The following is an 11,872-nucleotide window of genomic DNA, read 5'->3' on the forward strand; positions in this document are numbered from 1 at the left end:
TTTATTGTTATTGTATGGTAGGATGTAGGATAAGTTTAAGAGAGAACCATGAAATTAATTACCTTTACGTTTTATATGATACATAAATATTTTATATATATTTTTAGGAAAAATTATACCTAGAATTGTAAATTTCAAAAATACAGAATTTTACAAAAATTATAAAAATATAGATAACAATTTATTACGGTTTTGGAATCGTTTGTTACAATTTTCTATTTAGTATGTAAATATTGTTTATAAAATTGTAACATATAGTTACAAACTTGCAAATTTTATGTATAAATTTGTAAACTTTAATTATAAAAAAATTGTATTGTGATAAATTTGTAAACTTTGTTTAAAAAAGAAACAAATTCTGTATTTTTAGTATTTTATTTAAAACGTTCGATGTTTTTGTGAATTTCTCATATTTTTATTTATATATAGGTTGGATTGGTTTGATTAGATGTTAGATTTTGGCAGAGACATTCACCAACTAATCCAATCAAATTAACAAGGAACTTTTTAAATACAATCTAATCCAATTATAATAAGATTTTCCATTTTTAGTAATTGGTTTGATTTGGGCTACTTGAATTGGTTTAGATCTTAATCACCCTAGTTTCTTCCTATCCCAATCCAACTATCATCCAATAATAAAATCACATAACACCCCACTCACCACATATTTTGTGGGGTTCCATACACTAATCAAGGGTAGGACTAGCTCTAAATTGTTGTCAATTTACATTTTTATATATATTCTACATTATCCGTTAAATTTAATGAGATTCATCGTACCCATATAATAAAAGTACATATTGCTTATATGTAACATCATCTTTATTCCTAAGAAAGTTGACATGTAACATCATATAAATATATATATAATTATAATTATAATTAATTACTCAATCCTAATGCTGTGTACAGTCAGAAATGAAATGTAAAAAACAAAGCATTTATATATGTGACATATTGCTTGTGTTTGGTAAAATTTTAATTTTTTAAATATAAAAATAGAAATATTATTTTATTTTTGTTTTTAAATTTTTAAAAAATAAAAATATGTTTGGTAACTATTTTTGTTTTTTATTTTTAAAATTAAAAAATAATAAACGCGTTTGATAACTTTTATTTTTATTTTTTGTTCAACAACATGATGTGTTGATTTGAAGAAGAGAAAAAATGAAGAATTGAAAATGATTTTAAAAAATTTTGAAAGTGAAAAAAATATATTTTCAAAATTTAATAAATTTTATTTCAAATTTAAAAAAATAATAAATAGAACTAAAGTTACAAAACACATTTTATGTTTAATTATCAAATTTTTATTTAATTAAATAAATTTTTTTTTTTATTATCAAACAACACCATTATTACTGATAATACAAACAACCTAAAACATTAGTCTAAAGTGTTATTATCAACACCATTTAATTAATAAATAAATTAGTTTAAATAAATTTTAATTACTTTGTTTTCAACAACTTCCGTTGTCGTCCAGCGGTTAGGATATCTGGCTTTCACCCAGGAGACCCGGGTTCGATTCCCGGCAACGGAACTTTTGTTCTTTTTTTTGCTCAATCAGAATCCGACACGTGGATTTCTTTTAGCGAAAGATGGAATGACACGTGGTGGATAGGGTGAGAAGGGTACATTGTCACATCAATCTCTTAAAAAACAAATAGAAAAGAATTAACGTTATCTCCTTTTATTTTATTTTATTTATTTTTTCAACTTTTTGCCTTTCATTTTCTATAAAAAGAAAAGAAGCAGAGAGAAATTAAAAAAAAAGCAAAAGAACGCCGCCGTCTGTGGGAATCGAACCCACGACCACGTGGTTAAAAGCCACGCGCTCTACCAGCTGAGCTAAGACGGCTTGATGTATATTGTTCGTATAAGTTACATTTTAATCTGACTTACAGGTCATCTAGTTTTTAATTTCTCATGAATATTACGTCTTCCACGCTAAGCACCTTTAAAGTCTCATTAATCATAATTAAGGCTAAGGGTGTGCGTGATCATGTGCTTAGAATAGAAGAAGAGGAGAGATTTGTCCATATGGGACACTCTTTGTGGACTTGTGAAAGTAATAATAGGTTGATTTGTGGATAATATCCTTATAAGGCCAAACAAATTTCACTGCTTTTAGTTGTGTTCATATTGTAAAGAAAGAAACAAAGTTCAACCATTGATGAATCAAATTTTACCAGAAAACTATATTTGTATTGAACACGACATTTTTCATAATTTCAATTCAATTACGTTAGAATTTTTTATCTTTAGTTTGGCAAGTACTTAGATTGTATTTGCAGCAAAAGGGTTTTACTCAAATGACACGACTTAGCTAAAAGGAAACTCTACTAATTAACCTTACTCACTTTACTAATGCTAACCCTAACTCCCTATTATTGTTTTTCACATAAATAACCTTACACACATAGTAAAAGAATGAAATACCCTTAAAAATATTAGTACGTTCTCCAAGTAAGATCCGATAAATTCAGAATGTGTGAACATCAACTTTCTAACACGATTCACACGTCTTTCACACATAACTCATTCATGATTCACACATAGTTCACACGTGTTTCATACATCTCATAGTTCACTCACACATGATTCATACATATTTTTCCCACATGATTCACTCATGATTCACACACGATTCACTCATGGGTCACACATAATTCACACATATTTTTTTACATATGTTCACATGTATTTCACACATGTTTCACACATAGTTCCCTCATGGTTTACATGTATTTCACACATAGTGCACTCATGGTTCACACATGATTTATACTTCACACATTATTTACACATTATTCACCATAAATTCGAATATGATTCACACATAATTCATACTTCATTCACACATTGTTCACCATAAATTCAGAACATGGTTCACACATCGTTCACACACTGTTCACACCAAATTCACACATTGTTCACATCGAAACCACACATGGTTTACACCAACTTTACTTCAGACGTAGCTCACATTAAATTTACACATTGTTCACACACAATTCACACTAAATTTAGTCGTTGTTTACACCAAATTAAAAATATGGCTCAAATAGTTAGAATAAAGTTGGAAATTAAAAAAGTCCTGCAATTTCTTTCAATAAAATGAAGTATTATTCACCTCATTCCTCACAAGCCAGATATTCTGTGAATAAACATTCAAGCATCGTGAATTTCTTTTCTCTAATCAAATACAACAACAAAAACAAAAACCATACCATTTCATTCTCTGACTAAATACAATAACAAAAACATATATACACTAAACTAGTCGATGGCTGCAATGGAAGGCAAAGGGTTTGATGGCTCAGGCGACATGGGTTGCGGGCTCAAGCGATGGGGTTGCCGGTTCAGGCGATGGAGGCTACAGGCTCAGGCGGCACGAGTTGCGGGCACAAGCGATGGGGGCTGCGGGTTTAGGCGATGGAGGTTACAAGCTTAGGCGAAGGGGGTTGCAGGCCTTTGGCTCTGGCAAAGGGGGTTGCGGCTAGGGTTGTGGCGGTGGGAGCGATGGGGGTTGTGACTTCGGTGCTGCTTCGGTCTCAGGTGGCGGGAGCTGTGGTGGGAAGAAGCTTGGAAGATGGTGATGGTGGGCCTGAGCTGAGAGAGAAGGGACTGATGGTGAAAGTGAAGGAGAGAAAACGAAAAGAGTTAATTTGTTAAATGAGTATTTTAGTAAGAAAGAGTTATTTTAGTGAGAAACAAAAATTAGGTATGTGATTAGTATTAGTGGGATTAATAGGTGGAGTTTCCCAACTAAAACTTGGTAGAAGCACAAACAAGTTCCAAAGTCCAATCTTATTTAACTCTCATATGGCCAGAATCAAACTTGGGTTAGATTGGCATAACATCCAAAATAGAAACTGATTATTAACATTTACACATTTGAGGAAATAATATTAATGTTTATGGAGTTTGGCTGCTGATATTAGATTTAAAAAATAAGAATGTAATGAAAGACATTGGAAATTTTAAGTAAAATGATGAATCCTATCGTTTTACAAAGTTCCTATGTGTCCATTTTTATGGACTGTGTAGAAAATATAAACAATTGAGACTAAAATAAATTAAACTCAAAACCAAAACCAAAACCTCCTCTTCTCTTGGGTTCTAGCAAGATGGGGGGAGCGATTCGCTAGTCAGTCTTCGATAAATGAGCAGCTAGGAGTTTCGAAACAGTAAAGCCGATGAAGGAGTCAACATCAAAGAGTTCTTTCAGCTTCTGATCACTTATAATTCTCCTCTTGTCAGATGGATCCTTGATGAGCAAGCAAAAAATATAGTTTCAGATTCTTTTTACAGGTAAAAATAGAACGCAAAAAGGAAAGATATGGAGTCCAAAAATGAATTAGACAATTTCTACACACCACACAATTTTAGGTCTTAATAAAAACTTCCTTACAGGAAAAATCAAAGGAGCTAGTAGACTAGTAGTTATACTAGTTATGAGCTTTACTCGGATGATTAATTTGATTCCATACCTGAAGATTGTTTTGTTTTATGTAATTCCACATTCTCTTTATTACTTCCGATCGAGATAAAGCACTTTCTCCAGTACCAAGAAAATTTACTAGAGCATCTGAAAGTTGAAGTGGAGCAAGAAAACCTGAGTTTCCCCCCTTCTGTTTTTTTTCCTTGGGTTTTGGCTCATCCGACTCTGAAAATGAAGTTAAAGACTGGGTTAACATAATAACGTAGACAAAAATTTAACAGAGTAGCTTATGCAAAATAAAAATATAGAGAAACTAAAGGCTATCATATGCTAATTGATCAAACCTTCTTCTATAGGCAAAGAAACAAGTAAATTAGTCGCAATTTATGTCATGCAGTAAGTACAAACAAGTGAATTTGTGATTATTTTCTTGCTAAAGAATGAAGTCAAATTTCGGGGTTCAACAAGATGTGGTGATTAGAAGGATTGCCAATGATATAACCAGTTTAGCCAAACAAAAAGAAATCCTAGCAATAGGGTGAGATAAAAAATTCATCCCAAAAGGATCAGGGTAAAGATGATGAATTAAAACATCTCAGGTTTATTCTAAGAGTTTAATTTACACTTTTATATTAAATCTCTCTAAACATCACTTGAAAGAAACTTCTTATAGTCCAACCTTCTCTCTCTTGCTTTCGTTTCTTTTCCGTCTCTTCTGATTGGTTTGGCTTCACTATACAAGAAAAAACACCAAAAAATGGTTAAGGATTTAATACAATGTGTCATAACATTATATGTATGTTAAAAGGTCTGAAAGAACGCTAATTAGAAGTTGCTGTCAGTGCTATACAGTGTACTGAAACAGAGCAGTTTATGCTTCAATATCAGAAAAGCAAACAAAGTGTTGTGGCATACCATTATTATCTGAATCCAAAGACCATATATGCTTTGACAAAGCCTTGTTCATTTGGAACATGTTGATGGAGTCGACTCCAAAAAGATCACGCAGGGGTTCATCACAAATTATATTTCTCCTATCATTTGGATCTTGCAAATTTTTGTCTCTAATATACGTCCACATTTGCTTGACAACCTACAGACAAAATAATGAACATGTAAAAGAGTGATACCTTAATAAGAAATCACACATTGAATGTAACATCTTCATAACTTCATAGATGTACCTCAGTCCTGGCCATTTCGGACACACCCATAAATTTCTGAAGTTGTGGAGAGAGGCCACATATTTTGCTAAAACCACCCCCTCTTTTCTTTTTATCATTAGGAAGCTTCTTTGACCTATGAGTTGTAAGACAAAGCAATACAGTTAAAGTTGAATATGATCCAAAATCCTTTACACCTTTACATAGAACTTTAGAACTAAGTTTAAAGATCATTTGAAAGTAGTTTTCTTTTCTTACTCCCCAAAAGAAAAAAAACATCGTTTGAAAGTGTGTAATTTTAATAGAAGCTCACATAAATCTATTACTAACATATATACTAAAAACTGAAGATTAACCAACTAAACAAAACCAGAAAGAAATATAGGATCCGTTTCGTATTATTTGAAAACAAAGTTCTAAGGAATGCACTAGTGACAGAATTTACATGTTAATAGAGGGAAAAAAAGTTCATTTCTTCAAGAATTTAGGTAAATATGCCAACTCAACATTATTGTGGCCTAAGCTAAAATCATTTACTTGAAAAACACACACACACACACACACATATATATATTAAAAAAATGTGTTCTTTTAAGATGTGAATAATCCGGTGGTGATGGCGTTCCACAGCAGTGATAGACACTGGATTATGAGGACCTGTTCAGATTGAAACAGATTTCTTCTCAGTGCATGTTATTGAAATCTTCATCTCCATCCTCACAACTATATATTACTTAGTCATATAAGCAAATTAAACTGATATTTTGTACTAATTCAAAAGGATTTCCACAATTTGATTAAACAACAATGCAGATACGCTATAATTAACAAAATTTACACAAATAAAACAGGGGAAAGGAAAAAAAAAAGCAAATATTTTGTTATTTAACTACAAACTACAGAATGTCGAATCCCCAAATTTAAATGCGAAAGTTCATAATTTGATTAACTAAGTAATAATAAATTACAGTTACTCACCCTCTTTTAACCTTCGTACTTCTGGATTGTTCAACCGGTTCATCCTCATCGTCCTCCGGCTCCTCCGTCATCGAATCAGAACCGTCGCCTTCTTCCGACTTGATCTCAGCCGAACGATCATCGTCCAGGTGTCCGACTTCCACTTCCTCTTGTCGTTGCGCCTTCTCGAGCTCACTTTGAAGGAACGAGTCGACCTGTTCTCTAATGAAAGCCTTCTTATCAGATAAGTCAACTCCGAAATCCTCCTGTAGCTTCCGGCGCACGATAGCAGTCGTCGTCGTGTTGAGGTCGGAGTTTCGGAGAAACTCTTGGAGCCGCTCGATCAGCTCCGATTCCGAAACCATTTTCCGGCCGCGGCGTTGATGAGAAATACAGAAAGAGAAAGAGGAGAGAGAAAGGCGCTAGAGAGAGAGAGAGAGAGAGAGAGGGAAGTTGGAAAACAGAACAAATATGGAAATAAAAGGAAAAAATATTTCTCTTTCTTCACCCGTTTCTCGTTTTTAGTTAGTCTGAAAGTGAAAGGTCCCATCGCCAATTTCATTTTATTTATAATAAAATTGCAGTCCCATGTGGATACGATGGGGGGTACCGTGGGGAATCACTATTGTCCTTTTTCTATTCTAATTATTGAATTTAAATTTTGATTATAAACAAACTAATTTTTAAATTTAATATGGCGTGATGTTTGGAATTAGTTAGCGATGGAATATCATTGAATGATAATTTCAAAATATTTCTAATTATATTTTCTGTACTTCTTTCAAGGTTTTGAATTTGAAGAGGAAAAAAATAATTTGAGAATGAAATTTTAATTTATAAATATATATTTTTTAAATCTGTTATAGAATTTTAAAAAATATATTTTCTTTTATATTTTAGACCAATTTTATTTTGGTAAGATCTAAACTCCAAACAAAAACCTGAGACCTAAATAAATTAAAAAATATATATAAAATATACTTAAAATTTCAAATATGTATAATTAGAACTATACTTTCAAACTCAGATATTTGTAATGTAAATATTAAACAAAATTTATGATTTTAATTTTAAATATCAACACAATCTATTAGATAAATCTAATGCATAAAATTAAGCACCGAAAGTGGGATTAAAAATAAATTGAATTGAGATATATCTCAAAAGATTAAAATGGTATCAATATTGATCTCTTTGTTTCCATTGGAAGCAAACTGATCTGTTGGATTTACCTTTACTTTTCCTTTTTGTGGTATTTTTATAATATTTTTTGATAAAGCTGGTATAATCTTCCACAAATTTATTCTCTTTCTGATTATTCAAAATATAAATATATTTTTAATTTTATCCAATATATATTAAATGTTGAAATTATTATAAAATCTAATTGAATACAATTCTAATATCTTATATCCAATCTAATTGATTTTTCGACATTTCATATTAATTTTGAAGAAGCTAAAAGAAATTAATAAAACCAAAATAAATAAAGAATTATTATAGCATTGATTACTATATATGTTTTAATCAAGAGTGTTAATTAAGATTCTTTATATTAAATTTAATAATCAGAATTATAAAAAAAAAGCATATATTTTTCAGTTATTATATATTAAATTTAATGTTAATATACTAATTGAATTGTATAGATTTTAATCTAATTAGAATTCAATTTTTGAAATCAATTGGATGTAATTATAATTTGGATATTCACCTTTTTAATGAAATTATGTGGGTTTGATAGAATAGATTTTGAACACTTTTAAGTTTATCATTTGAGAATCGAAATTTAATAAAATCGGGTTTAGGTCAAAACAATACGGTGAGGTCAATAAGCTTTATTTTAATTATTGCATGTAATAGAAATTTAATCAATAAAAATAAAAGGCTACCCGACCTTTTAGAATTTATGAACGTTATTTTTCAATATATATATATATATATATATATTTCAATTCCTTTTTTCTTTATTTATCTTAGTATAATTATTTACAAAACTGGTTTAATTGATTTTCTTTAGGTCTTATACATAGCTAGCTATTTAATCAAAGAAATGATTGGTTGTTCTAGATTTGGTAATTTGTTTGGTGGGAATTTTTTTCTTTGTTCTAATTGAATTTAAATTGATGAAATTAAAGTCTTTTAATTATCTTAATAAATTTGGGTGTGGGCCATTGGGTGAAGGTTTTAAGTTGGAGTAATTATATATAGTTAAGTGGTTGTGGACGGAAATAGTGAAAATGTGAGAATATAGTAAAATGAGTCAATGTAAATGAATAACATTAGATACACATCTCTTCTATATAAATAATTGTGTAGATAGAATTTTTTTATTTTAACGGTTTTTAATTTTTTTCGTTAACTTTAATAAAATATTCTTATATATAGTAGAATATTCTTATATTTAACAGTAGATTATAAACATATGATTTAAACTTAAATCAAATTAAATAAATTAAAATAATATATTTTTGAGATATTTTATAATGATAATTATTTAAAAATAATAAAATCATATATATTATAACTTAAATAAAATTTCATTAAACTTAAACTTCGCAAATTAGAATAATATTATCTTAAACATATAACATAATATAATATACTATCAACTAAAAACAAACTTCTTTCTTAAAAAATATAAAAAATCAATAACAAACTTAAATTTAAAATCTATGTATAATATTAATATGATTGTAGCTATTTTTCTTCATCAAATTCACTAAAGGATATTGCGAGTTACATTAGAAACTAAAAATAGTCGATACATGTACACTACTCTACACTATGACTTTTTCTATTATTATTTTATTCTATTATTAATTTCTTTTTAAATATTATTGTAATTTATATATATGTCATGTAGTCATATAAATATATATATATATATGTCCATGTTGTGCTTAGATGTTATATATGTAAAGATTATTGATATAAATATTTATATATACTATAGAACTGTAATTCATTCTATTATTGTTGACCCTGATTTTGGTCAACTGACACGGAGTCAAATTTGCTTGAAGTGGAAAGACACGTTGGAAAGAATGTGATGACGAAATGATAAAGAACACAAGAGTTTATAGTGGTTCGGCCCCAGAATCTGGTAATAACCTACGTCCACTTGAATTGTTATTGATATATGATTCAAAGGAGTGATCAAAGAACTAGTGGTTCAATGAGTTTCACCAACCTCTGAAGAACAAGACAATATCTCAAATAGAATCACTCTAGTCTCAAATAATTCGAAAGCCAAAAGTCCCTTCCTTGAGCTATCTTTCTCTATTTATAGGCTCAAGGGGGATTACATTAATTTGTTATAGATATTCTTTCCTAAATAATCAGATACTCAGGAAATCATGGGTGACAATTTCAGGATTGACTAAGATCTTTATAAAAGTATCATAAGGCGCGTGGAACCTGCGACCATACTAGTCGCAGGTAAGCTTCAACTATCTTTTGCTTGTAATATCTCTCCTGGTCGATACCCTAGCAGAATTCCGCCAAGTGTCAGCCACGTGTCCGGGAATCACTTGCCACGTCATTCGTGCCTGTTTTTTTGGATAACATTTGCCCCCCAAGTTTATTTATTACGAGCAATAAATAAACTTTTGAGGAAACGACCCTTCGGTTACCCCACCATACCTGTCAGAACCCTTCGTGTGTTCTTGGAAAAAGTAACCTACCCTTGTCTAATAACGGCTTTTCGCTTCCCAAGTAACGTTTCGACGGCTATCACTCTTCCCCATACTTCGAAAAAGGGGAAGCTGATGATTACTTCCTTTTAATGCTTTTGGAAAAAAATATATATATAGCCTCTTCAAAGTATCCCTTTCCTTTTTATGCAAGCCATCACTCTTTAAAGAAACCCTAACACCAGAGCTCCTGTTTCCCTCTGAATACCATCCTTTGGCGTTCCAAGATTCAGTCCGTGAGCCCTTTTACGCCCGAAAAGTTTCTCAAATTTCCACGATCTTTGTCCTGGTAAGTTTCTGGATTCTTACGCTTTATATTTTTGTTGTGCATGCTTCTCTAGATCGATTGTTGGGTTCATTCGTTTTTGGGTTGAGATGCATGTCAGTAGGGGGTTTAATAGGTGAAACTGAATGTTGTGTGATATTTCTCTGTTACTAAGGAGTTACGAGTTAGTTTGGTAGTTAAGATCATGGCCTTAGGACGTAAAACCTATGTGAAAATTCGATTTTTATGCTAGCTGAAAAACTTGGTTTTTCCCGCCCTAAGAGGAGTTGAAAAAGCTTTTTCAAAAAGCTTTTTGCTTTCACTTTTGATCTGTTTCTCAAATTGTTCGCGTGAAATTTTTTAGTTTTTTGTTAGAATGCTGCTGTATAAAAGCTTAACTTTTATACTCGACCAACGTTATTCTAAAAAACTTTCAAAATTCTTCATCCTCACCTCCCCATTCTTCTGTTTGCAGACTTTAATGCCAGATTTGTGGGGAGGTGAACGACCCATCGACGAAGATCTTCTTGCCCAGCTGCTCGAAGGCAAAGAACAACCGATCAACCGAGTTCACGAGATTCCATTTTCACGATCTTCTCCTAGACCTCGTCCATCACCACCTCAAATGGCCCGCTCTAAGTCCTTAGGCAAGAAAAGACCTGATTCCGAAAACAGTCCAAACTCTCCTACCCAGCCTGATTCACAGGCTAGGGTTCCCTCGACCAGTGGTCGAGAAAATGCCGCCCCAGACCCTCGTATCCAAGTCAGGGCCCACCCTCGGCATCAAAACCTTCCTGATGTCGAGTGGTACCTCTCCCCCACCAGCCAAGTGACTCCTCGGATGCTTGCCAATTATCACAGGAAGTATCCTCTTACAGGAGTCATTCTCACGATCCCGCCTGCTGACCAAAGAGCTAACCTTCCCGGGGGTGCCTATAGCGCTTGGTCCAGGTATCACATAGAGGCGAGGGCTATCCTCCCTCTACATCCTTTCTATCAGGGGGTGGCCAACTATTTTGGTGTCACCCCCTTTCAAATTACTCCAAATGGATACAGAATGTTGGCCGCACTCTATATGTTGTATAAACTTAAAAAATGGCCAGTATCTACCCCTCAAGAGGTCAACTTCCTCTTCGACCTTAAGTTCAACCCTCAACAATATGGGACGGGCTTCTTCCATCTCTGTCACCAGGAAACTAGCCGAACTTTCCTGAGTGACACTACCCATATTTCCAACGTGGGGCAGTACAATAGGGAGTACTTCCTCACGCCGGACATGACTATGAACAACCTGGCCTTCGCTCGTGGAGGTAAATGCTTTTTTCACTGGTCGCTACTTTTC

The 11,872-nt window shown here is 32.2% G+C and overlaps 1 protein-coding gene and 2 non-coding genes across 3 annotated transcripts; 1 reads left to right on the forward strand and 2 right to left on the reverse strand.

The window, feature by feature from the left end:
• The first annotated feature begins 1,474 nt into the window (after positions 1 to 1,474).
• On the forward strand, positions 1,475 to 1,546 carry TRNAE-UUC (transfer RNA glutamic acid (anticodon UUC)). Its single transcript has one exon. It is a non-coding gene; the product is annotated as a tRNA-Glu (tRNA).
• A 245-nt stretch (positions 1,547 to 1,791) lies between these two features.
• On the reverse strand, positions 1,792 to 1,864 carry TRNAK-UUU (transfer RNA lysine (anticodon UUU)). The gene has a single exon. It is a non-coding gene; the product is annotated as a tRNA-Lys (tRNA).
• Positions 1,865 to 3,912: 2,048 nt separating this feature from the next.
• LOC133811091 (upstream activation factor subunit spp27-like) lies at positions 3,913 to 7,086 on the reverse strand. Its single transcript, XM_062246129.1, has 6 exons — positions 6,592 to 7,086; positions 5,635 to 5,749; positions 5,366 to 5,543; positions 5,130 to 5,183; positions 4,500 to 4,675; positions 3,913 to 4,276 (listed from the first exon to the last, which is right to left on the reverse strand). The coding sequence occupies exons 1-6, from the start codon at positions 6,933 to 6,935 to the stop codon at positions 4,154 to 4,156; spliced, it is 990 nt and encodes a 329-aa protein (XP_062102113.1). The 5' UTR covers positions 6,936 to 7,086; the 3' UTR covers positions 3,913 to 4,153.
• Positions 7,087 to 11,872: the final 4,786 nt, after the last annotated feature.

This window comes from Humulus lupulus, chromosome 1 (genome assembly GCF_963169125.1).
Source record: "Humulus lupulus chromosome 1, drHumLupu1.1, whole genome shotgun sequence".
In the NCBI taxonomy this organism is placed as follows: Eukaryota; Viridiplantae; Streptophyta; class Magnoliopsida; order Rosales; family Cannabaceae; genus Humulus; species Humulus lupulus.

Bases quoted from the DNA above. Each gene is read 5' to 3' on its own strand.
- LOC133811091 (XM_062246129.1), bottom strand. From the start codon at position 6,935: ATGGTTTCGGAATCGGAGCTGATCGAGCGGCTCCAAGAGTTTCTCCGA. The intron at 5,750-6,591 runs GTGAGTAACTGT...TACAACTCATAG, and splicing joins AGTACGAAGGTTAAAAGAGG to GTCAAAGAAGCTTCCTAATG. The intron at 5,544-5,634 runs GTACATCTATGA...TTTTGTCTGTAG, and splicing joins CCGAAATGGCCAGGACTGAG to GTTGTCAAGCAAATGTGGAC.